Source organism: Topomyia yanbarensis, chromosome 1 (genome assembly GCF_030247195.1).
Source record: "Topomyia yanbarensis strain Yona2022 chromosome 1, ASM3024719v1, whole genome shotgun sequence".
In the NCBI taxonomy this organism is placed as follows: domain Eukaryota; kingdom Metazoa; phylum Arthropoda; class Insecta; order Diptera; family Culicidae; genus Topomyia; species Topomyia yanbarensis.
The window spans coordinates 187,748,281-187,776,206 of record NC_080670.1 but is presented as its reverse complement, the minus strand read 5'-3'; the positions used below and the strand labels follow the sequence as shown (position 1 = coordinate 187,776,206).

At 40.4% G+C, this 27,926-nt stretch overlaps 1 protein-coding gene across 1 annotated transcript in view; it reads right to left on the bottom strand.

The window, feature by feature from the left end:
- Positions 1 to 1,866: 1,866 nt before the first annotated feature.
- LOC131684565 (zinc finger protein 1-like) overlaps positions 1,867 to 27,926 on the bottom strand; it is a 113,683-nt gene continuing 87,623 nt past the window's right edge. Inside the window, exons 4-5 of the mRNA XM_058967565.1 lie at positions 15,770 to 18,224; positions 1,867 to 3,295 (exon numbers count right to left, since the gene is read on the bottom strand). Of these exons, the coding sequence (XP_058823548.1) occupies positions 3,096 to 3,295; positions 15,770 to 18,224 (2,655 nt within the window). The 3' untranslated portion in view covers positions 1,867 to 3,095. The remainder of the gene's footprint in view (positions 3,296 to 15,769; positions 18,225 to 27,926) is intronic.

Sequence of the window (27,926 nt, the reverse complement as noted above, 5' to 3'; positions counted from 1 at the left end):
TTCACAAGAATAATAGTTTGCTGGAAACGCTACCTTGTTTTATTTTTGGCACAAATTGCACACTAATTAGTAAGTGAACTAATCTTTGGAAGAATGAAATAATAAACCTCTTAATAAAGTTAATACAATTTTTCAACGGGATGCTATCAACTAAAAAAAATATACGTACAGTCAAAATAAATCTTAAACTAATCTAGAAATTACAGTTAAACGTTTTTTTGGCATTGGTTCTACCTTCTAGTAGGCTCTTGGTTTTCTTTCCCTTTTCTGTACAGTGAATTTTGAAAACAATGGTCAAAATCATACGAAGAGCACTAAAAAAATTTCTTTGGATTGCTAGCTTTAAAGTCCGAAAAGTTTTTTTTCCTTTCTGTTTGTACAAACAATTTACTCGGCTGTAACTTAAGTGTACGGATTCTTAAGGTCTAACTATAGTTAGCAGTAAATTCAAAACATGCTTAAAAAGAAGCATCCCTTCAAAGTGAGCCGCTGAAATTCGGGAGAAATTCGTTGTTTAGGAAACCCGGTTCTGGTAGCTGTTTGTAAAACAAAGAACATGGATAAACGCTTGAGCAAACTTGTTAAATAAGGCAAAGCTAGCTACGATTGGTACACAATAACTGATACGCTTCCACCACTAGCACACAGCGGCACGCACGTATGCAGGAGAGAGTGCACCGGTGCTGGTTTTGAACGTTTCTTTGCTTCACGGTGAAACGGTTCGCGGTTGTTAAGCGTTTGCATTAGGGTTCGCACCTTGGCTGCGCTTTGTCGGAGTGTTCCTGGCACACTCAAGCGCCAGCAGCAGCATCATTTTACTCGTTCCGATTAATTTTTTTTGTTGTTGTATATTTATTGTCTGGTAACAAGATTTCGTTTTGCAGCTGTCCATTCAGCAGGCCGCAAGAATGCGTATTGTAATTTGTCTAAAGTAGTTCGATACTTGTTGCTCGTGGAAAAGTTTCTTTTTTCTCTATCTGTTTGGCTCGAGAGTTTTTCCCCGTCAATCAGCTTCGTTGAATTCATCTTCTTTTTAATGGAATGGTTATCTGTTATTTTTCTTGTTTTGCAAGTTTAGTTTTTTTTTATAATTTTACGATTATTCGTAGAAATATTTAACAGTACATTATCTTTAAATATAATATTTTTGTGAGTTTTCATCTTTTACCTTTCTTAAGTAATAATTCAATAACTAAATAATGCTCAATAATAGTATTCAGTAGTAATAATAAAAATAGCAATTCAAGTTAATGTTAATTTAAAAGACACTTGTTTTGGTGCCCGCAAATTTTCCGCTTTGGGAGGAACTTGAGGCAATACGTTTTGCTAAATTAACAGTTTCGTTGTTCGCTCGGTTAGGCTATTTCTTACACTGTTTTTTTTCTTCTTGTAGTCTGCACATTGTAAAAAAGATTTCAATATAACTCGATGTACTATTTTCCATGTTCTCAACCAGCTTTCCACGACAAATACGCCTTACAAATGTATAATACAGCTTACGATGATACTTTACATTACTCTTGTTGTGTTGGTTTGTCCTTGCGCACATATTTACAAACGGTACGGTCTATGATAGAAACATTATAAATCTGCATTGAATGGAGCTTTGTTTTTACATTTGCTTTGAAAAAAAAAAACAGTTCAAACGTCTTTTCTCTTCTTGTCCGCGACAAGGCCTACTTCGACACGTGAGCATATCTGAAACCATAATGTGATGTCGGTCGAAGTAAGGCTTGCGGCAGACTCAGTTTTGAACAATTTTTCTATACAGTATTTGTTGCTTTTTCGATCATTTTCTGTTTAATTTAGCTTTTAGCGAAGGAGAGCTGCTAGAGGATGAAATTTTAGATTGGGAATCGTGAAGTAGGGATTTTTTTTTTAATAATTTGGAAGATAAAGTTAGGAAAAGAGTGCTTATTTTGTGTTAGCGTTCTAGAGTTTGGAAATTTAATTATTAATACATTTTAAAGGTTAAATTTACTTTATTGTATTGTCTTGTTAACACCGTGTGGTCCAAAAATGCGTATATGTTTGTCTGGTTTTCTTCTAGTTCACTTAGGGATAGTTGCGTAGTTTGTAGACGTAAAATAAAATTAACCAAAATGAAAAATTGCTAGACCCAGCCTTTGATGACGCTTTTATTCGAATTTTGTAACATAACTTCATTTTGCTTTCAGGTATGGCAACAGAATTCACTTGAGTATTTTACAGGTTGCACGCACTACACTTACACCTTCTTCGGTGTAATATATAATGCAATGCAGCTTAAAGACTAAATTACTTAAATGTTACAGAAAAATAAGTAATCCGGAAAATGTAACAGATTAAGTTTTATACGCTACACAAAATCCTTACCGAAGGGAATGAGATTCAAGTTGCTTGCTTAAGAGTTTTCCTTTTTTTGTTTGGTTATTCAAGCTGATCTTGTGTAGAACTGCTTTCAAGAAACGCTAGATAAAGGAATTAAATGCACAGCTTCGTCAAAACGTTTCGACGCAATACATCGCCTAGTCGTTTACGATACTAATCAAATGTTAGTAACTGGGATCAGTTCACTGCTGGGTTGGTTCTGTTGTCGTATTTTCAAATTTTAAGTACGATTATTCGTTGACTTCTCTGCTTTGGATCGCGAGCCAAAAATACCTCGAAAAACTTATTAACCAATAATCAACACTAACTACAGGATGTCCTTACTGGCAAGGATACTTCTACGGAGCTACTACAGTAGATATATACAATTTTGTTCAGTGCACACCACCGAGTCCGCTTCCATAGTTCAAAAAACCTGGATTCAGATAGCTGTCTACCAGTAGGCGCCGATCAAAGTACGATACCGGTGGAAATGGTACCGTGGGCGGTCCAGTGCCCAACACAGGTGCCGTTGGTGGTTGTGGTGGTGGCGGCGGCGGAGGTGGTGGTGGCGGTGGTCCAGGATAACCTAACGAGGCAACCGATCCTGCCCGGCGTCCACGTCGTCCTGGTCGGTTCTGCTGGTGTGGATGCTGCTGGTGGTGCGAGAGGCCAGACGAAACGGCCATCGGCGGGTAGAGCCCGTTAATGGCCGGGGACGGAACTTCCCGTCCCTGGTCCTCATCTTATTTGCCCTCCCTGTACGGTTTGCAGTACGAGTAGCGGTGGTTCATGTGTTGGCTGTAGGAGCCCGAATGGGAGAACCGCTTGAGACACTTGCAGCACTGGAAGGGCTTCTCGCCGCTGTGCAGGCGTTTGTGTTCCGTCAGGTGGTGCTTGTGTTTGAATGCTTTGGGGCATTCTACGCATTTGTAGGGGCGTTGTCCTGGAAAAGGGAGAGGGAAGAAGAAGAAATGGTGTAATTGGCGGTCTCCATTTTGATTTGTTTAAACTAGAGCAAAAAGTATCTCAATATAGAGCAGACCCTAGGCGAGTTTAAATGTTGATAATATTGTCCGTGCTTTTCCAAGGGAGACGCGACGATTATTTTTCGGAGCGATATTCGGTGAGCGAATCGTTGTAATGCTTTTTTTTTACAGTGATGAATGACACGTATAAAAATGTAGTGGCATTTTGTGTAAAAAACAACCGTAACTTTACAGTCGTGATTCGCTGGTTTGGCCAAAACCTCTGTCCAACAAACGAATTATCTGCTCACATCTCTAATTATTGGCAGTTTGATGGTCAAAGTGGATTTGACTCGAGATTTTGACATTCAGATGCTTTTTAGTTGGACAATGGTCCAACTAGCGAAGGTTCAACTAAAAAGCGATCGTCCAATTGAAAAATGGCCAGCCAGCGAATTACAACTGTATAAGTCAGTTTAATTGACAAAAACAGTTAACGTAGCCAATTAACACGCTTTAAACTTGGCTAGTACATATTTTTTCGACGTTTTTAGGATTTATTACCGAACGCATCAATTTAAATCGTCGCACAGTGGGAAAAAAGTATCAAAAACGCGACTTTATTGAAAAGCGTGGTAGGACGTCAAGTGCAATTATCGAAAATTTACACTCCTTATGTAAAAATATCTGGAAAATGACCGCAAAATACGCTATCATGCTTGTTTTGTCCTAATTCTTTTTTCCCTCTGTTTATTTTTATTACTAGCTATAGAACTTGGAAGAAAATTGAATGCGGGCAACCGTATTTAGTGTTTCTTATGCAAAAAAGTCCAAAGAATCGATTGAAGATGGACAGAATGACCGCACGGAACGTGTGAACCCGTTTTATCCTAATTTTCCCCAAAACTCAATAACCTAAACATGACAACATTTTTCGGAAAGAGTCGGAATGCAGTTGATCAATAGTAGTTTTGTTTATGTAAAAAGGTGTTGTGAATCGACTGCAGAGTCGAAATGTCCGCACAAAATGTGTTAACCCGTTTTACCCTTATTCTTCTCATAATTCAAGATTGAAGTTTAACCCGGTTTGACATTTAGGGAATACGGCTGATTCAAAGTCGTAATTTTTATATAAAAAGCTCGGGAAATCCATGGAAGATAGTTAGAATAAGCGCACGAAACGTGTGTGCCCGTTTAACCCCAATTCTTCTCATGAATCAAGTTTAAACTTAACCATGGCTCTACACTTTAGAAAAAAAGCTGTGTGTGTCTGTTTAAAAGTAGTATTTTTTATTTTAAAATCTCCATGAAATCGATTGAATATAGTTAAAATGATTGCACGAAACGTATCTATTTTACCCCAATTCTTCTCATAATTCAAGCGTAAAGTTGAATCTGGCTTTTCATTTCGGAGAGAGAGGCTGAATGAATGTATGAATTCTTATATAAATAAATCAGGGGAATCGGTTGAAGATAATCAAAATGACCGTACAAAACGTGTGAACTCGTTTAACCTCACTTCTTTCCATATCTCGTATACTCAGTAAAAACTGACTCTACATTGCGGAAACAGGCTGAAGGCGATTTTTTTTACATTAAAAATTACTACTTTTCATCCAGCCACGTTCCTGAGAAGTATAGTCAAGTTTAATTTCATACTTAAGTAATGAGAGGAACCAGCTATATTTAATCGATTCCCTGGACTATTTAGCATAAAAAATACTTTTGAACAGTCGCTTTCAGTCTCTCTCTCTCTCTGAAATGTGGGGTAAATATAATTGCACACTGGTATTTGAGGAAGAATTGGGGTAAAACAAGTAAACACGTCTCGTGCGATCATTCTAAGTAAATTCAATCGACTTCCTGAACTGTTTCGCATAACAAAAACTACTTTTGATGAGCCACTTTTTGAAATGTTGAGTAAAGTCTAACTCCACACTTGTATTATGTGAAGAACAGGGGTAAAACGGATACAAATGTTTCGTGCTGTCATTCCGCATTCAGCCTCTTTCTGAAACGTAGAGCCAGGTTTAACTTTATACTTGAATTGTGGGAGATGGGATAAAGCGGATACACGTTTCGGGCGATTAGTCTAACTATACTCAAACGACGACCAGAACTATTGTGCATAAGAATTACCACTTTTGATCAGCTACCGATAACCTTTTACCGGAATATAAAGTCAGTATTAACTCCAAACTTTAGTAGTGTGAAGAATTGGGGTAAAATGGATGTATACGTTTGGTAAGATTCTTCTAATTAGGGTGACCATATGAGGCGAGTAAAAAACCAGGACAGTCGAAAGGGAACTGCCTTCTCCCGTTACCTATCAATCGACCGTGCTTTCTCCACAGGTTTTCGACAGTTACAAAGATCTTGGGTCGGGCAGGCAGAGCTTCGGCAGTAAAAAAGTTCTGTTGGCCTGAAAGCAAGAGCTCTACCAGAAAATTTTTAGTGGGAATTCGATCACCGTGCTTTTTAGGATTTATACAAACACACACACGCGAAGTTCTTGCTACACCACCACCAGCGAAAGTTTCATGCTGTTGTTGGAGAAATCGGAAATCCTGAATTGAGCAAAAGAGACGAATTATTATGAGATCGTCTGTGCAGGAACAGGCGAGAAGTTTTCAGCACTAAATACACGTCATTGAAGCAAAGCAGAAACATCAACGTTCGCAAGTAGCTTCCCTGCGCTATATCTGGCAATCTCGAATGACAATCATTGGTAAGCAGTATCACAATGATCGGACACGCTGTGCGTAGATTCTGTTGTTCCAGCATTCGTTGGTAGCTGACTTGCAACTCCGGTTGTTGGTGATTTAGTTAATGTTGTTGGGTTTGCTCGCAGTTGATGTTGTTTCATTAGAGGCTTTCACACATGGTTTGGCACATAGGGATCTGTCCTTGATATGTGCGCAGCGTGATTTGAGATTTGCTTCTCACGATACGAACAACATTGGATATACCTGGAAAAAAGTTTCTCCAGGTTTCAAACTTTCACAGTTACGTACTTCGACAGCAATAGTGAATTTATTGGTTGTACGCGGGGATAGGTCGTTCAGACTCACACCAGTCTTATCTTCGTCAATCTAAACGGGTATCTTGATTCTAACATTGACATGCGCAACGGCGTGTTGCATGTTGTTTCCCATAGCCAAACTTTTCGCCATGGCCAAAGTTTTAAATGCTATCAGTGCCGCATTACGAGTATGCGCTTTTATTAATTGTTCCACTTCGCGCACACAAGGGCGGATTGGACAAACGACCACTGTATTGGATCGAAGATTGTTCAAATTTTGCTGCTGAGTTTCTATCATTTTTAAATAAACGATCGATACCGCATCAATGAAAGTAACGGTGCATTATTTTCCACACTGGCTTGGGACAACTGTTATTTTTCGATTGCTTTGCTGGCGCGCTACATATAGACGGCAGACTGTATGTAGAAGCGTTCGTATGATTCACTGCACTTTTAGCGCGAGTGTAGCTTCCGATCCGATTGAGATGGAAAAGTAGACTGATTAGGAACTGGTATTGATCCTAAAGGGATTCCATAATTACCAGCTCGAGAGAGCGCTCAATAAGGTTATTCCACGACAGTTATTGTTGTTATTTTCCTTTTTATGAAATGGATTTCCAGTAAAACGAAAAACAGCCACTTGCAAGAGAACTCTAGAAGAAGCAGAATCGCCAAAACTTCGATGTGTCTTCTTAGAGGTAGGCACTAGAGGAAATTTTTCGGATCCCGGAATCATTGTTTCATCGACATTGCTAGCGACCAGAGTTTAGTCCACAACTGGAATCGGTTCGATTTGTTCGATTGCCAAATATTGTTGCAAACAGACTACAGCTCATTCATATGGTACGTACATACGAACGCCTCTTTCTCTTTTCAATTTCCATGTAAAAAAGTAAGTTGGAAAAAGAAATAACGAGGTACTATCGAGAGATTAAAAATGCATCGGATGGTACAATTGAGAGATTCGAGTGTATTAAGTTTTGTTTGTCGTACTCTGGAGCAGAGTGAATAAAGCGAAAACTCAATAATTAGAAATATAACGAGTGTTCAATAAAAAATGAGAATTATTTCAATATCTTTCTGTGATTAAAGAAAAGAGCGTAATTTTTTTTCTCTCCAAAACAATTACTCTCTGAACTTCGTATAAATGGGAGACATGGTTCATTTCGCTCGGGTGCTGTCAGTTCAATCAAAGATGGCGTCGAAACAGCAAGTACTCCGCGAGCGTGTTGTGCGGTTTTACGAAACACTTGGCCATTTTGGAAAAAGTTTACGGTAGACCACTTTCGAGACGAAAACGTGTCCATGAGCACAGTTTACCAAATTCTGGCTTCCCTGAGCGTGGAGCGGAAGGCCGGTATCGGCCGCCGACGAAGATAATGACGAAGAAGAAGAAGGAAGCGTTGAAAACGCTGTTCGACAACAAGGACGAAACGAGTTTGCGTGATGCCGGCCTTGATTCACCGAGTCCTCAAGATGGAGGACATCGTCTGTCGGAAGAAGACTCGGTCCCCCGACGACACGGACGAGCAGATAGCGATCGGAAAATCGTAGTGCCGGTGGATGACGAACAACTACCGCGAAACATCGCCGCTCTCGAACACCCACATTCCAGGAAATGACCCACATTCCAGGAAATATTCCAGCGACAAATCGGCCACACACCCCGAAGTAAAATATTAGTTTAACCATAAATTTAAAAGAAATGTTGTGCTGTACATCGCCATATCGGACAGAGGAATTTCAAAACCGTGGTTCAAGTCGAGCGGTCTGGCCATCAATCAACAAGTGTACCAGGAGGAGTGTCTTGAGTGTATTCTTCTGCCGTTCTTAAAGGAGCATCATGTGGTTGGGAAGTACGTCTTCTGGCCGGACAAGACGTCTTCCCATTACGCCAAGAAGACGCTGTAGTATCTTGAGCAGAAAAAGATACCGTACGTGCCGAAGGAAAGAAACCCCACTAACTTGCCCCAGTGCCGCCCCATTGGGGTTTTTCGGCTCCCTCCCCGAATGGGCAGCCGCTGGTGCTGGAAGAAGATTTCGCTAGAGTTTCGGAAGGTGTTGCACAAAATACAACGGCGCGATTGCCGGAGGGTTAAGGATCTTGAGTTGCTTGAATTCATTTACCAAATTGTAACAATAAACAAGGCAAAATGCCTTACGTTACAGGAATACAATAAATCAAATCAAATCAACGACGCCAGCTGAAAGGTGTGCTGACAAATTGAAGACTATCGTGGCGGGTCTCTTACCGAAGCACGACCCGTCCACATGGCCGCCTTCACTGTACGTTGATGCAGACGGTGGAAATGCTGGTGTTTATCAAGTCTCCAACGACAAGCTTCTTATAGTGGTAAAAGGGCTTAGAGCGAACAAAGTTCCCGGTCCAGACGGTATCACCATCCTAGTATTGAAGTGCACGGTCCCAGCGTTTCCGGACATGTTCAGGATAGTTCTACAGAAATGCCTAGGCGAAGGCTACTTCCTGCATAGATGGAAGCTCCAGAAGCTGGTGTTGCTAGAAAAACTGCGGAAGCCAAAGCCATCAGAAGATCCAGCATCGTATATACCTATATATACTATATACCTGCTAGATGCTCTTGATAAACTTCTGGAAAGGGTCATACTCAGCAGACTGACATCGCAAACGCAGACAAGAGCATCGTATCAAAAGAGAAGGGGTAATCGCTACTGCGCCCTGGTAACGATCGACGTGAAGAACGCCTTCAACGGCGCCGGCTGGGCGGCTATCGCCGTGGCGCTGCTCGCGGACTATATTGGGTCAAACGTCGATTAGGGAAACTCAAGCATACTATTTTGTGGTATCAAACCAAAACTTGGTATTAATTGATTATTAATACCTCATTGAGGTATAATACTTTAGTATTATTTATGTATTCCCGTGATTAGTGAATTTTGTTATTGGAAGATTGAAAAGGTTCTATTATTATTTAGGTATTATAATAACTCGTTTCATTATCAACTAGTTATTCGTAGTAAATGTTTCAGTTATTATTTCAGATATTTTACCTCTTATGCAAGGATTCTCAATACCCTATTATGGTGTTCAAGTATTGGATAGAGTATACCTGAATTTGATATTCTGAAATTGTTTTCTTCTGCTCGGGTCGCTTCAAAAAGGCTCGTTTCCAATGAAACGTACGATTATCGAAAACGAATCGTAGCAATCTTTGACAACGAACGCAAACTGTTTTCGTTTTCGATTTACAACCAAAATTTTAATTCCTTCCAAAAAATTTTCTTGCATTCTTTCGCTAACAATAGTTGACCCGTAGGGTAGACGAGCCCTTATTCATCTACTTAGTCAGGATGTCAGATTATTTTTTTTGATGACTCGACTTAGAGTGACTGGATTGCGCTTAAAGGCAAGTTTACAGTTCGGAAAACATGCCACGGGATTTGGGTCCCTGTGTATTTTAAATGGAGCTCGGGATTTCAAATTCCGTGACGGGAAATGAGTCTACACAAAAATGACAGTTTTCATGAAGTGTAACCCAACCGCGGGAAACATCACGGGATTTTCAAACTCTCCACACAGAAATGCGGCCGGGAACAATATGACACAAATTGATTCCGATGGGGAAAATTGTATTTTTATTATAGGTTTAAACTTCAGTGCTATTTTGATACTATTGGTGTTTTTTAGAAGCAGCAGAACTTTTGTTTTGACAGTTTGGAGATCCCGTCGGAAAAGTTTCACTGATTAAATCCCGTGACCCATTTCCCGAACTGTAAACTAGCCTTAAATAGGTATCATCATCTCTGCTACTGCTTCGTTCCTAAGGAGCAGTACAGTTAAGGTTCAACTGAGAAAGCCTAAAAAAGCGGCCATCTTCAAAATCGAAAAAAGCAGTTTTTTAGCTAGTCTTTACACAACCTTTATGAAAATTAATCAACGTATTCGTAGCGTGATTAGAATGATATTGATTGGTTTTTACGAAAATTCTACCGACGATGTGCAATAAAACTGCTTTTATTGTTTTCAAAGATGGCCTCTTTCCGGGGGTTTCTCAGTAGAACCACAGACTAACAGACATAACACTATGAGTAGATTTTTTAAAAAATATCGATCCGCCAATTTTACTATAACACTAGCTGCACCTTTTATACACGATCCCAACCACCCATTTGCAAAAGAATTGTCCCTTAGGCTCGGGAGCAATTTTTCACTAGTGGTCTATCCCCGTATACTTGCGCACACGCGGAATTTTATTTATGCATCGATAGCATACTTTTCTATCTGCCTCTCGTTTCTTCTGCTGTAAATTTTATGCATTGTACATATTCGGTCTATCCACTCACTGAATGCTTACTAAAAGAATATGCATGAAAATGCATAAAAATCACAGCAGAAGAAAAGAGACGGGAATAGAAAGTATGCTAACTATGCATATTTTTGTTTCTCAGTGCATATATCAATTGCGCCATAATCTCAAATGCGGCCACCGTCCCAACTAAAATTATATTTAAAATGACCGTCAAAGCGGGTGAAGAACTGTTTTCGAGTATTATGTCTGTTAGTCTGTGGTAGAACCTTAAAGTTTTTGCCTGGAAAATGTAAAATGCTCGCGTTTGAGCGAATCGATAAGCCAAGTACAACGTACCCTTATTAATCCTACCATTTGAGCTAATGCGTTGAATAGAGGTAGCAGATACTGCGCTAACTAATGTGTTAGAATGGGTGGGACGAATAGAGGAGCTAAGATGAATTTGGGCGCAGAAACCCTATTTTTGTGTTGGCTGAAAATTATATTTTTTATGAGCTCAACTGAAAAAATTACGAAATTTTTTATCTGTTAAATAACTTACGTGATTTGCTTTTTTTTATAAAAAAATTGAAGCTTTTTCAAGTTAGACCAGATTTTTTTGCTATTTTTTCTTAAAATTCTAAGAATCATGCTAAAAAGATTGTGTAAAAATTTTGGAGTGGATCTTAAAATACTTTGCAAGATATCCCAACAAACAATTTAGCTGGATAATAGGTTAAACTGCTCTTGTTCAGCTTATTCTCTCGTATGAAAGGCTTGTTCAGCTTTCGTTGTTTGTTGGGATTACAATTATAACATTTAAAAAACACTATTTTGCACTAAACGCAAAATATTAGACCGAGGTAACCACACTCCGTGATTTGCTGACGAAATGAACTTATAATTAAGAATGCTGATTGTATTGATGAAGATTGGCATTAGCTAGTTCGGAAAGGATTCGAATTTCCAACATTACCTGATAATGGTTTGAAGTGGCCAAGGATGGTTTGAAATGTGCTATGAAAAAATGGAATTTTCGATTGATGTGCAGCGGTGTAGTGGAGTGCACTAGTGTTGCACTTTCAGTGCAGAAAACTGGGTATGTTCCATTGACACTTGTATTTTGCGCGATGTGTGCGAGAATTCTGGCAAAAAATTCGCTCAAATGCAACAAGAGTTTCTAGCAGAAGCGGTTAAACTAACCGGTGCTATTCACTTTTAGCCAGAATCCAGCCACGAATGTACGGCCGGGATTTCTGGTCGCTTCCTGCCACAACTTTGTCAGATGTTTTGCACGATTCGTGCTAAAATTCTACCAGGTAGGAATTGTCAGGATCTTTGCACGGTTTATTTCCGAGTTGTGCCAGGGTTTTGCTCGGTTACTCTCAGAATTTGCCAGAAAACGCAAACGAAATCGAGTTCGCCCTAGTTCAGCTAACCTGACAGGATGCGCGTAGAAATCTGACAGGACTGCTAAACCAAGACTGACAGAAATCTGGCAGAATCTTTGGTGACGGGCCCCTATTAGGTTGGATGTTGTTGGCTCGAATCAAAACTTGTCGAAAGTAAACAAAAGGTTTGTTCCAGTACACGGAAGTCACTCCGGAGTAAACAGGAGCAAAAAATCTTTGCTCCTTTTTACTCCGGTTTGCTACCAGAAGAAGAAAAAAGAGAAGAAGAGAGTACAGGAACGATTTTCTCCGGAGTACTTCCAGTTTCTCCTGGTACTGGAACAGACCTAAAGTTCATTTCATATCGTCAAACTGGCGCCCAGGTGGTGAAATGGTTAGAATTCAACGGGGTGCTGGAGCGTTGCCAGAAAATTTTTATTTCCCATATTAAATTTTAGGAAACTTCCCAGTTAAGCTTAGCCGGAATGCTGGCTGCTTCTAATTAGTATTCCGGCTCCAGTGACCCAACCGATTCTAGTTAGAATCGGTTGTGTTACTGGTGCCGGAAAACGAATTTGAGCCAGCTAGAATTCCGGCTCATTTACGGTTGAGCTTTATTGGGTTCCGGTAACCATCCGATACCCTTCAGGAACCTCTGTTTAAGGGGTACCACTTCGCTTAGCCGCATAACGGAGATCTAGGAACCGAAGCGGCGCAAAGCCGCTGAGGATCCGCCGGGCCAGGTGGTTACAGACCCGCCGTCGGAAGCAAGCGAACCTGTGATCCACTCGTTTGCCCGGCATACTCAAACATAGCGGTAGCGAAGTCGTACAGCACGCGCAAAAGCGATGTGCCGTAGCCACATTGGGTGGTGAAAACAAAATAAAATTGGCAACGCTAGCAAAATGTAAACACAAATGAACACTCCGGATGAACCTATTGTCAATTGACATTTCGACGAGTTTTTATTCGAGCCAATAATATGGGCCCCCGTAAAGCATTCAATTATTGGCTCGAATCAAAACTCATCGAAATGTCAATTGACGATACGTTCATCCGGAGTGTTCATTTGTGTTTACATTTTTCTAGCGTTGCCAATTTTATTTTGTTTCGACCACCACATCTACGCCACATCGCTTTTGCGCGTGCTGTCCGTACCGCTCAGTCGGACTTAAACTAGGGATTTGAGTAAGCCGGGCAAACGAGTGGATCACAGGTTCGCTTGCTTCCGACGGCGGGGCGGCGACCACCTCGCCCAGCGGAATCTCAGCTTCAACTCACGATAATTGAGTTTCTTGTTTGACAATTATTGGTAGTTTTTTTACTTCGTCAGTTGCGTGAGGTCGAGTGCGACGGGTGCTCAACTGTTTCATTCGATCTCATGTAACTCCCATGCAAACAAACCACCGAGAATTGTCGAACGAAGTTCATCCGGCTCATTTTGTGGGGTTATGTCGGTTAGTGTAAAATCTAATAGGTGGTTTACTAATACTAGTCGCATTTTTTACGTTGCGGAAAATTGAAGCGCAAAATATTGTCCGTACTTTTCCAAAGAAGACACGACGATTATTTTTTGTCGCAGCAAGACTCGTAGCGCTATTCGGCGCCCGATTCGTTGCAATGTATTTCTTATGGGATGAACGACACGTTAATAAAAGGTGGTACAATTTTGTGTAAAAACCAGTCATTTTTATTGACAAATTCAGTTAAAGTAAATAATTAGCACACATTAAACTTGGGTAATACATATTTTTCGACGTTTTTGAGCATTTATTATCAAATGCGTAAATTCAATTCATCGCCTCTAAATGATCGAAAGGCTCGTTTCCAATGAAACGTACATTACTTCGGCGAATCTAGTCGTCCATAAAATTTTAAATTGTAAACAGTACTAGTGAGCTGTCGAGAAAAGTGAAGTTTACTGTGTCAGTAAAAAACCTATTTCATACGCTTAAATTCAAGGTCCTTGGTACATTATTAGGAGACGTGTGAGAATCGGAATCGATTTGTATTCCTACCTCGTGCAATTTTTAATTTTTTTCCTTTAGATTTGACACCACCATTGGCAGCAGTGCTAAAACAAATAATTCAGTGATCACGACCGTCTGCGTCAGTTGATAAAATCGACATAACTTTCGCTGCGTGTTCCTCTTGTATACTTGGCTGATTCTTGCTGAGCTTTGTTACAGTAAAATGTGTAATTTAAATGTTAAAAGGGAGGAACAAGAGATTAGTGTGTACTGCAAGAGGTGACGGCCTGCTTTGAAGCAAAAGGTCATAGTAAAATTTGCTTGAAAACAAATTCCCCGAAAAACGGGTGACAGCAAATAAAAATGGGTAGTCTGAAAACAGGGTTGACCGTTGATGGTCGGGAGCGGTTTTTTCTCCCGGCTGGAGGAGGAAGAAAACAACCACGAGTGTGCGGACGGGTCGAAGTCCATCGTGGAAAAGGATGAATTTCTAGGCTGTTTTTCTTGTTGAACCGGTGTGAAAGTTCGCCGGAAGATTGTGTTTTGTGTTTGCCGAAATAGGAGTTGTCCTCGCGACGTCTCCGAGTGGAAAAATTGCTTCTGCGGCAAAGGGACACCCAACTTATGGTTGGTAACGGAGTTTTCTGGGGCCCCGCTCGAGCACGTTCAGGTATTTCGGGTCGCAGACGGACTTCCGGCGTTGACAACAGAGAAGAAAAAGTGTGAAAGTGAGGAATCGGTGTTGTGTGTGGAATAAAAGCCAAAATCTCGTCCGACAACAGGCTGGTCGTTGCCATCCTCGTTGCAGTGCTTGTTCGTAAGCGCGATCGCCCTTTTCCTCCTCGGCCGCACGGTGCAAAACTCTGTTTAATCCTGGAGCATCTTGGCGGCGGCGAGCTGTTCACGCATTTGGAAACGTGAAGGAATCTTTCTGGAGGACACCACTTGCTTTTACCGGGATGAAATCATCCTAGCACTGGAGTATTTACACGATATTGGCACAAACCATCGGGATCTGAAACCGGAGAACGAACTACTGGAAAGCTCAGGCGACCCGGACAATTGATGACGTCAGCATTATCGGGTGTGTACGCCCCTCCCCTTATTAGCCCTTGTCCATTAATTACATATGCTTCAGGATTACTATATATTCCATAAAAGTTGCTTTGTACACATACTTTCTGTTTATGTGTTCATCTCGAGCTAGAAGGGGGTACACATTCAAGTGAAGAAAACCCGTTTTTCGGTCACGATGATGATAATGAGTAAACAAAAGTATGATTTTTTTGTACCGAAAAGTAACAAACAAAAAGTTCTGAAGTAAACCTAAGGCGAGACTCGCGAAATGAGAAAACTCAATTTTAAAAGCAGCCATTGATTTTGTGAATGTGAATGCCAGAATGAGATAGTATGTGAGCAATAAAGGAAACATCTATTCGCGAATTTCGTCCCAGCAAAAAAAACCTAATCTAAATTTATTCCGAAAAAAAATCCCCTACTATGCCGTCAAACGCTATCACGTGCGGTTATGAGAATCCCAAAAGTACCACTTCGATCGGTCACAGAACCAGTTGGAGTAAATAACATACCGCGCAGATTACGTCGAAACAATCACTAGGTACAATCACTCAGTGCTGCACTTGTTTACAACCTCGCAAATAGCTGTCCCGGTGACGTCGTACGCCGTTAGCAAGTGACAAGTCCAGGTCAACCGCTTATCAGCTAGCAGCCAGAGGTCATGCTCTAGTTTCTATATACATTACACCCCGATTCGTACTGCGCGCATGAATTAACCACTTACCTGAATGTTCGTATTTGTGCCGCTGGAGGGAACTGTGCTTGCTGAATGCCTTATCGCACTGATCGCACACGTACTGTCCTTCGGCATCCGGTTGCTCTTTGGCGCCATGGTTTGCCGTCGAGTAGAGCACACGCTTCGGGACGTTCAACATCGACTGCATTTGTAGTAGTTTCTGTTCGTCGTAGGGGGACTGGTTGTGTAGCTTAACGGCGGCTTCGTACTGTTCCAGATCACACCAGGGCCGTTTTTCCCCTCTGGGACTGAGACTTTCCGCCCGCACCGGTGCTCGTGCAATTTCCGGAGAAAACTGCTGCAGCAATCGATCCATTCCAACGAAACCACTTGCCGTCGGTGTCAAGGACGGATAGTTGGGTATAGCCGGCGGTCGGATTTGCTGTTGACGCGGATGAACCGCTGCTTCGTTCGGAGAGGGAGTTTGACGAATCAACATTTCGGTGGAGAATTGGTTGTACGGATAGAAGCCCTTGTAGGGTGTTGAACTGCGGGAAGACTTCACACTGAGGTTCATCGCTTCGTCCAGCAAAGTCGCGGTGTCAGGTTGAGTCAGCGGTGCTGTTCCGTAGCGGGGAGAACTGGAAGGGATAGAATCTGGCTTTTTGATTGAAAGGTCCAGAGGTTGTTCGGCTTCGACGATCTGTCCGTTTGAGTGTGTTCCGGAGGGGTACAGTATGGTTCCGTCGGTTTCCGCTGGTATGGGAGGTCGCACGTTCACTAGATTACCCATCTTTCGTTCCCGTGATCGGTTGTTTTGAAACCACACTTGTACGACTCGTGCCTCCATGGCGACTCTTTTGGCAATCATTTGGAACTCTTCCCGGTTCGGTTTATTGTTCAAAGCGTAATACTTTTTCAACTCGTTCTGCTGTTCCTCGGAAATGGCAGTTCGTACACGAACCTTCCCACTTCGTTCCGAAACCAGTTTGGATCCGTCGAAATCTCCGTCGTCCTCACTGCTACTATTCATCGGGAGATAGTTGTTTGCGGCGGCAGCCGCCGCTGCTGCTGCCATCTGTTTATGGAACAACAAAGACTGGCACAAGACTTGCTCGTGCTGTACTAATTCTGCTTGATGATTGAACGTGGCTTTACACTGCTGACACTGAAGTACGGGAGCCTTACATTTCATGTTCGTTTCGGTTTCTGCTGGTTCCTTTATTTCTTGCTTAATCTCAATCACTGGCGGCGACGGAGGAGTTATCACACACGGACTGGGATTATCCGTGTCTATGTTGAGCTCGGGGGAAGCCGTTTCAGGGCGTTCAACTTTAATCTGTTCGTGTTCTAGGTTCGCTGAAGTTGCAGTTTGTCTATGCACTAGTTGATCCCCGGCTGACATACGATGAGCTACATCGAGAATTTTTTGCTTCATGTCGTCCAGGATGTTGCGGTATCCGTTTTCAGCGGAGATCTGCGGGAACGATTGTTGCCGTACCTCCCTTTCTACGGGTGATACCCGAAGCGGCTGTGTTTCAATCGGGACATTAATCTCGTCGTCCTCCTCTTCCTCTTCATCCTCGTCGTCATCTTCATCTACCTTAATGTCCTTTCTATCAGAATCATCAGCAGGATCGCCGTGAGCGTACTCATCGTCATCAACGTCCATCACTAATTTAGGCTCTTCTTCCTCCTCTTCGTTACCATCATCTACGATTTCATCAATCATATCTTCAGCGTCGGAATGAGTATTGGGAGATTTCGAAGCTCGCTGGACATCTTGACTGAGACCAGCGTTCAGCTGTTGTTGTGATTTCAGGATCAGCGATTCCATCGACTCCGTTTTCAGGGTTGATCCACCCGCACCAGCCGCCGAGAGCTCCAGCAGGCGCTGTATACTGTACGGATTAAATGCTGAATTGCTCGGATTAAGGGCGGCCATCGGATAGAACGGATTGTGGAAGGAAGCCAGAAAAGCCGCGTTCATCGCTTCGTAGTTTGGCGGATACTTCGGCAGCATTGGAAGAAATGCGTTGGCATTCGTTGAGCTGCCGCTAGTGCCGCTGCTTGGATTAAGTCCGTTCGGTAGCTGACCGTTGCTTAAACCAGCGGCAGCTGGACTGCCTCCCGGCAGATACGATCCGGATCGTCGGTTGTGTTTTTCCGATTTAACAGATACGGAACCGTTGTTGTTGTTATTGTTGTTAGCGACGGCCGAGCTGTTGTTGTTTAGCTTGAGACCCATACTAATGCACTTCTTGGAGGTCATGTGACTCGAAAAGGAACCCGAATGGGAGAAGCGTTTGCCGCAGTTGGTACACGCGAACGGTTTCTCCCCTGAATGTATACGAACGTGTTCCTTCAGGTGATGTTTGAACTTGAACGCCTTATCACAGTCGGTGCATTTGAATTTTCGAAGCAGTGTCGATTCGTCGTGGGAGATCATGTGGCGCTGGAGCCGGTACACGTTGGCGAACTGTTTGTGGCATACTTTGCAGCACTGTCGGGTGGATGAAAAGAGAAAAAAAAGAATAGTAAATGTTGTGGGTAAGTGATTTTTGGTTAGCTGTCAGAAATGTCTGAAACGTTTTTGATTTATAAACCGCTATCTTCACCGCATGCTTTTAAAAGCAGAGCTCGGCTTGGCTGGAGGAAGATCAGGCCATTTAATCGTCGCTGCTGCACGGATGAAAAAACCTGAACTAATTTCCTGCCAAGGCCCTGATTAGCGGCAGCAGCAGTAGCAGCAGGGTGGATGCGGTGAGAACAAGTATTACCTACTAGGCATGTTGATGCGCGGGTATTTGAGAGTAGTAGAGTGAGGTCGATTTATTTATAAAAAAACAGTGATTTGTTTTGAAAGATTCCGAGAGGTGCGAGAGAAGAAACATTGTGCGCGTTGTATGGCAATGTTGAATTGTGGTTGTAGAGGGAATACGGAGAGGCCGAGGGAAAAAAACCCGAACGCGAACTGATTGATTGGTTTATGATGGAAATTTTATATGAAGCGAGCGATAGTAATATTACCGGCCCGGCTTTCAAGCACGCGTGAAATGCACCCATGTGTGTACGGTTGGTTGACCGGGTTGATTCGGGGTGTCGATGATAGGCGCAGCATCGCACAGCGCGTAACGACTCGCTGTGTGTGTGTGCGCTCAAATCGATGATCAAATGGACGGGAAAATGTAATAAAATTCATACAATAAAAAATCCGGAGAGAGCAAAAAAAAATACTTTTTCACGAATATCTGGCGCGCAAACTACCGCAACGCAGCAATGCGCCAGTAATTTCCGTTTGCAATCAAAATATTTTTGTTTTTGCACGTTCGATTTTTGTATGTTGTAAATTAAACAAGTTGATCCTTTCGCTGACGACGACGCCACATGGACGGGAAGCAGGTGGCGGGACGAACTCGAACTCGAACCGTGATGGAGCGGCCATTATTTTCGATAGAGTGAAATGATGAAGCTCGAAGAGACTAGACTTCAATCAAAACCAACCTATCCGGGGGCTGGATGTTGGAAAAAGGGTGCCTGAACCTATTGTAAAAGGTAAAAATATGTATGCTCCAGACAACGGCTGCGGCTTCGAGACAAAGCAGATGTGAGTCGTATTTCTTAATGCATCTTTTTTTCTTTGCTGCCGTGCTCTTCAAGAATTTTTTAAAAATAAATATCCAAGAACGATGGAACATGGCATGAGCACGGCGAAAGATGCTCGCGTTGGTGTCGCACCTTTTCTTTATGTTGATTTCGTGCGGCGAACGGTGTTACGGAACGTTAGGTACTTCATAAATGCTCCAGTGGGATCGAAATTAATGGAAGGCTGTGCTTCCCCAGCAGTGTTTTCACATATTCATCTGACATTTGGGAGAATTTCAAATTATTCGGGTTTATAGATTGAATTTCGAAGCCGTATTTTAGCCAATTATCTTAGATTTTAATGCCAGGGTTTCAGCTTCGTTTCAGGACGTCATAAACTGTAGATTTGGGTTAATTCAACAGTTCAACCAACTGGTAAGGACAGTGTAGGATTTTCAATGTGAGTTCACTGGATCGATTAGCAACACGACAGTTCTGGCGACGTCGTGATGTAAACAAATAAACTTACTCTGACAAGAAATGCCTACTGTGATTCTATTCATATTTATTGAAATTCAGCGATTGTTTGAAAATTTATTCTCATAAAATAAATTAATGTCGTTTTTCGTATGCGCAGATTTGTTTCGGGTTTAACCGGTTTAACCTTAATTTTATTTATATTTACTAAGTTTGCTAATATCACTGGAATGTCGAAGATCATAAAAATGTACCTGGGAATTTTAGTTCGGAACCCTTGTTTGGAATCTTTTTTGTAGATCCTGTCCCTCGCGATCTGGTTCCAAATCACTAAATTTGACTCTCGGATAATGGTTCTAAAAATCTCTGCTCCCCGATGGAGCCGTATTGAACGAATTTGAAATGATTTTTTAGGCTTTTCAGTGAATGGTTTCATATTTTCATATTTCGGCACATTATCAAACACAAACAGTTTGGTAAATTAACGAAAATCATCTCGAGATACAATTTTTTAATTACGGAACAATATTTGAAAAAAGATCCTAAATGGATATCATTCCAGCATTCTTAGTTCTTCCTCTCAATTGGTCGGTGTTAAAGTCAGACCGGACTAAGTCACAAAATATTAAAAAATGCGATAATGATAGCACTGGATAAAGAATTTCCGCAGGTACACACAAAGGATGCTGCGATCCAAACTTTAAACTCGTTTTTCTCGAAATCAATGCAATGACACTTAGTTCGGTCTGACCTAACACCGACCAATTATGAAGGTTCCCTTTGCTAGTCGCTCGAATTGGTTTTCAGAGAGAGATTCAAGTCCCTGGCTCGAACTGAAAGCTCCGGCTAGGAATCCTGGAGATTCGGCTAGAAATATACAGTAATGAATTTACGGAGGATTTTTGTGAATCTGCAAGCTCTAGTCTAGACGGATCTGGTTCAAAGCCTTCAAGCGCAGTGTGCATTCATCAGAATAGCGAGAACTTAATGTGATTAAAATAAAAGAAATTTTGGGTAATCTGGAATTCTTACAAATAAATGTGGGATCCTTTGTTTGGTTCCGGAACCATGTTTTAGACATATTTCCAGGTGCATCTTGTATACGTCGAGAACCAGCTATCGACTAGAAATTGCTTGGTCCGAGAAATTCCAATTCATAATCAGCGTCTCAGATCTCCGACTCGTCATGTTCTGAACCTCGAGATTCGACTTAAGACTGGGTAGAAAACAATTAACTGATTCTCTAAACTTGCTGAAAATGTGAGAATTACATTATTAGCATTATTGACTTCCTATCGAATATCCAGTAAAACAAAATTCTGGACAATGATGATGTCAACACAGCAGTCCAGAGTCCTTTTCCAATGTGTTGAGCTATGCTTTTGATCGCTATATACCCAAAAGTACCGGGCATCACTCTAGGAGCTCAGCATGGCAAACGGCCGAGCAGAGACGATTAAAAGCGACCAAAAGAGCCGCACTGAAAAAGTACTCTAAGCATGGAAGGTTACGTGCTGCGACAACATGACGTATCTGTTAACCAAGTGTGATAAAAGACAGCTAAGCGGTGCTATGCCAATTAATACTAGCGGAGCGTGCAAGGTAGGTTGAAGTCCGATCCTAAAACATTCTGGAGGCATGTAAACGAGCAAAGAACGGAGTTAGGGTTACCTTCAACGATGGGCTACGGAGGGCGTATGAGCTCTAGTTCGCGAGTAATTTGCCAATTATTCTCTGAAAAGTTCGCGAATGTTTTCTCCAACGAAAATTTCGCACCAGGTTTCCCGTGCGGCACTTAATGTTCCACAGTCGTGTCAGTTTTTGAATTCTATCAATATCGACAATAATGTGATACAACTGGCGATGGGTAAAATGAAGGCCGCAACCTCGGCAGGCCCAGATGGTATATCGGCTATTACTCTTAAAAAATACTCTGTTCTTGTATTGGAACCTCTTTGTCATCCATTTCGTTTGTCGCTCACAACCGGAGTATTTTACGACCCCTGGAAATCCTCTTTCATGGAAGCATGAAAGTTTACAAAAAAGGAGATAAAAAAGTTGATAACTACCGGAGAATTACTACGCTAAAGGCAGTTCCAAAGCTGCTTGATATGGTTGTGTTGAAACCCATCTTTCATCACTGCAAACACTACATCACCAAGATTCAACATGGACGACCTACGTGACAGATGCTATGTCTGACGGCCTTTAAATTTATGTAATCTATATTATACATATGTATCACGATTAATCACGCAATTGCAGTGGCAAAGTTGGATAGACTTGGCTGCCAACGTACTCCGTTGGATGCAATCGTATCTCAGTAATCGTCGTCTGGCTGTCAAGATACGTGGTTGTGTATCCGAAGAGTTCTTCGCTTCATCTGGTATTCCGCAAGGCAGCCATCTCGGTCCTTTGATTTTTCTCCTGTGTTTCAACGACGTTAACTTTTGCTTAGAAGATTCACGGTTGTTATTCGATGATGACCTTAAGTTATACCACAGAATCCGTAATACTGACGACGTAGCTTTTCTTCGACTGGTAAACTTTGCGGATTAGTGCGAAATCAACCGAATTACCCTAAATCCTAAAAAATGCACGATTATTACGTTTTTGAACAAAAAAAAACGCCAATTCGATTCGAATAGTTTCCAAATATTTACTGCTTGAAGTCTTTTCACCCGTTCGATCAACACTGGAATATTGCTGTTGCATGGAACCCTCATTACCTTAACGGTGTCCACCGAATTGAGTCAGTACAGCGCAGATTTGTTCGGTTTGCCCTCTGTCTGGTTGTCTTGGAGCAACCCACACCAGCTGCCAAGTTACGAAAGTCGCGGACAGCGGACTAGATACATCGCAAATGCGGCAGAACCTATCCTGTGCTATAACGATTTCGGATATTTTAAACGATCGAGTTGACTGCCCCGAGCTTCTTACCCTCGCTTAGTGCTGAAGCCAGGTTTAAACGTACTGGTGAACCTGATTTAAAAGTTAAGCGAGGGTGAATAAATCAGCCCTTAGTGCGATAAATATGAACGCTTGCCCTCGTGCTCTTCGCAATTATGTATTCCTCCGACAAGCTTTTCGCCGGACTAACTATGGTGCCAACGGTGCCGTCATTGATTTGCAACGGACTTTCAACACAGTTTCATCCGAATTTGACTTTCACATCCTGCGTAGTACAATACAAATTAATTTTTTAACTATCATTAGGACCATACCGTATCTGTTGATATTAACTTTAAATAAATAAATTTCGGCACATTAGAATTCATGAAAATAATCTCAAAATTGGGTCCGGGAATACATCTATGGAAATGTTCTTAGGTGCTTAGCACTTTATTACGAATCTCAATATCTGAATGTCTGAATCGAGCCCTGGAGATCAGGCGCTCTCTTAGTTTCTCTCTGTGTACTATCAGAACGTGAGGGGTATGAGAACGAAAACGCAAGCTTTTTCTCTGGCACTCTCTTCCAGCGACTACGACCAATGTTGCTTTAGAATCTTCTTCGCAACGAAGCACGGTGAATATGAATCAGCTGCATTCGTCCCATATCGTTCTTCGCTCTTATATTCAAGTTGCTGTTGATATTCACCCACGAATGAAGCCGACGGCCAATCCGTGTTTATCCGAATGCCTTATCCACACGTTCTTGCCTTGCTACTCATCGAGCGACCGAATGAACTGCACGAGGAAGCTATGAAGTGAATGACGAATAAACGAAGCAGCAAACCATTCCTCACCATAGCGATGATCGTTTACAACAGGCGAAGATGACTACAATTTTATCTTCGCAGAATGATGACTGGCGAAGAAAAATATTTGTATTCTGATGCGTTGTACTGTTTGGAACAACCCAATGCGCTACTTGTTCTTAGTATGTACAAAACTATGGGTAAAATTAACTGGTAGCCGAATCAAGGCAATATATGTTATACATATATAGGACAATCTTAATAGATGCCTTGTTTATCAAGCATTCAAAGGAAATTGAATCCATGTCTGGTGATAAAATTCGGCATGAGGCAAATAAAATGAGGATGAAGTTTTGATTTTAATCTGCGCATGGTGATATACCATAGTAATTTAATCTGTTGCTGATGTTTTGCTAGTATCACGACGAAATCGTTCAATCAGCACGACTGTTTAAAAATACCACATCTTAAGCAGTAAAATGAACAGTTTTTGGGGGGTTAAATATGGATAACGCAAATATTATTTTTTGCTCCCTCATGCGGGAGACTTGACGAAGAATGTTGTGAAAAATAAAAATCATGCAAATAAAGGCATAAGAAAAAAGGAGCTGTAATTATTTTTTTCAATATTGTCGAGATCCTTAGATACCAATAAAAATATAAAATGGTTGCATTTCATGAAGTTAGATTTTTTAAATGCATTTCCTTTTAGGGATTAACTATACAGCATACATTGCATGCGCACACGTTTTAAATTCAGCCATCAGACTAACTGCTAACTTTGTTAACTAGTACTATAAAGATAGATTGATGTTTAGGGTGAGTTTTTTGTGACGTGGTTTTCATTAACAGCAGGTACAAAATTTTTGTATCTTTCTTCAGCCTATTACACAGTGGTCGGAAACGCCAAAAACGTAAACTTAATTCACTAGCGGCCAAACAATCGAATATATCACAGGGTGCCTTTGGAGAAATTGTTCGTATGAATATTCCCACAATCTGATAACAATTGAAATTAGGCATGGCTTACTATGATCGAACTAAAACAATTAACTTTTTATATTGATGAGGTATAAAGTTGGTGTCTTCGACAAATTTGGAAATGCTCGTAGTGAAGAATTTTGTTGAAGAACTTTAGCTTGTAGGACTAAAGGTAATCGATTTATAAGGCGTTTTCTATGGCAAGTTGTAATTGAATGGCTAGTTTTTTTAATATAACTTTTTTAATTATGATTTTTCGTGCAAACAATGTTCGAGACAAATGTGTAGGTATCAAAACTACATAATATTGTCGAAGACTGTACGTGAAAATACTCATTCGTTTCAAAGTTATTGAAGATTTTGACATTTATTTACACCAACTTCAACTACGTATAAGAAAGAAAGATGCAAACCAAAATGCACGAACAGGCTCTTTTTTCACTGTCTAAACTATGCACAATAAAGGTAAGAAGGTTTGGTGCGTGGCACTCTACAACCCTATGAATAGAGTAAGCTTACTTTATCTTTTATGATTTCAATTTTTATTAGATTGTGGGGAATATTCATGCGAACAATTCCTCCAAAGACACCCTGTGATATATTCGATGGTTTGGCATCTAATGAATTAAGTTCACATTTTTGGCGTTTCCGTGTATTGCCACTTGGTTAAGTCTTCCCATTAATTCTTGGCCATGTCTCCCCAACATTTCTTCATTGAACGCAAATTTTAGTAGTAACTATTCCAATATTCCGATTTATGTAAAATCATTTCACTACTTCATAAGTAATAACATGATATGAGTTCCATAAAAAATAATTTACTCGAATAAATACACAAAGTTTGATTTAAAAAATACATCATTGAACGCAAATTAATTGATTACAGAATATTTTCTATGATGAAAGGATTTTCCATTTCAAACTTTAAAAAAAACCTTGAGGGATCGAAACAAGTATAAAAAGATTTTTTTTAAATTTAAGTGCCAAATAGAATACGTTACAGCCAATTGTAGAATCTTCCGTCAAGTCTCCCTATGTTCCCCTACTCTATTGTCGGAGCAAATAAATTTACGTACATTTTCGAAATATATTAGAAGTACCAAGTTCCAATCAATCGTAAATCTAAGATTCACCCACATAAAATAAATAACTTGATCAAACTGATTTGAAAATACTGTTGCTGAGAAATAAAATCCATAATCTGCGTCCAATATAATTTGGCACCATTTTTTACGACATATTTTGAACACTATTTATTTTTTACTTCAGAGGTAAAAAATTACAAACGATCTTTTTCAAATACATAAAACTCACAATCCAATTATTGAAAATCAATTGGAATGTACTATCAAATCCAATTTAAACATGCATCATTTCTCCCGATTCCTCATGGCAATCGTGGAATTATGAATCGTTTTCTATAACATTTTCTCAACTGTGATTTTTGATTAAGTTGGAGAACTTAAAGATTAACTAATAATACTGAGACCAAACCAAACGAATTTGGAGGAATTAGCAGTAAAGGAGACAAATGTATGAAAAGCGTCCAAAATAAGGCGGGGTCCAAATTACGTAGATTATCTTATCAGTCGTTCTTCAACATCGTATTTCTATCTCTTGATTTTTGTGTAAATTTGCAATTTTTCTGCAGTCCGTTTTATAAGACTCCTTCTCAAAATGTATTCCACATAACTTTTTTTTCGCGTACGTCCATTGTTCGTCCAACTGGGAATATTTTCTACCAAATTAACAACTAATATTTTCAGTTAGGAGTATTTTGTGACTTTTTGAAACTAAAGCTTTCGAAGTTAGTGTAGGGTATTGCGGTGTTTTGTGTTTCTCAACGACAGTGATAATTGTTAAAGTTAGTCCAGATGCCAAATTTTGCAAAGGTTGGACAATTTTTAATCCCCGCCAACTTCAATTGAAATTTTTACCCTTGGCATTATGAAAAAATATTAGAAAAAATACTATTATTAGCTTTTAGAAAATTACAGCTCATATATTTTTAAGAGAGCAATCTTAGTATTATAATAAGAAGACATCCATTTCTTGAAAAAAAAAAAACGAAGTTAGGGTTTTGGGGTATTTTGTTTCAAAAATTACCTTTGTAATAACATTTCTGCTGTATGCTGTGAATCATACATCTTTTGCAGTTTTTCAAATCTTCAACAACTCTATACCGGTTGAGATGGGATTCCTAATGAGATGTTATGTGTAGAACGATTTTTTCATCAAATATGGCGCCGTTCTTCTTGATAAAATCCAACATATTTTATGTCACTGTACTGGGATAATATATAGAAGTACTGGTGTTTTCCTTTAATTTTTTGGTGAATTTCCTTTAAGAATTTAAGGTGATTTTTACTACGAAAATGCGAAAAACGTTCATTTCATTTTCATGTGTCAAATTCATTGCAAATATGAAAATCGAAAGAAAAAAATATACAACTTCATTATTCCATTTTTTCAATTACCTGAAGGATAATAAATTAAAAGTCTTTCCTATTAACTGCAGCGGCAGAACGTTTTTGTATGTATAATGATGAAATACAGCTACATTTCACAGGACTGCAGTGCTATGCTAATATTTAGAGGAATGAAAATGTTTTACCTTGTTTCGAAAGTATTTGTCTAAAAATGTACGGCATTTTATTAATAAAACTTGCAAAGTTGAATTTTTTCATAAATGTTACATTCTGAGGAGTCCGTCAAAGTTAATTTTCGTGTAAATAACAATAAGATTTTATTATATATGGTTATACAAAATAAACGAATAATTTTTCAACACAATTTTAAAAAAATACATGAATTTTACCGCGCGGTGCGGTGCAGTAAATGCAGTGCGGTTGCGGTAAGCGGAGCGGTTTTATTATTTTTTTTTTGAGGTTGCGGTGCGGACTATCCATTTACCGCCCACATTCGCACCGCAACGAACCCTATTGGTTCGGGTTACTAATTTAATCTGACGATGATTCGGCTAAGCTTGGTTTAAATCAGAATGCATTGAATTGACAAAAACTTGTAAATGAGCTCGATTACACTTCTATGGACACAGAAATTGTTTTTGATTACCTCGACCATTATGATTCATTGAAGTTCCAATAGTCTAGTGGATTCATAATAGGAAACATGGTGTTGATTAGTTTTCACACGCGAGACATCCGCAAATTTACAAAAAATAATTGATTTGTTTTGCTTTGCTTACGAAGCTTCCCACTTCGACTCTGATCATTAACCAAAAAACATCAACAAGCAATCATTATGTACTACTAATGCTTCTTTATAACAAAAGTCATCCAATTTCGAACATATCAAGCAAGCATTTCTGTACAATTTCGGTCAAGAAACTGACCCTTCCAGCAATAACCAGGAATTTGTTTTTCTATGACGCAATGCAGGAGGAATGAAGAACGAAAAATCCTAAGCGAAGAATGGCTAGTGGCGATTATCATCTAGGCC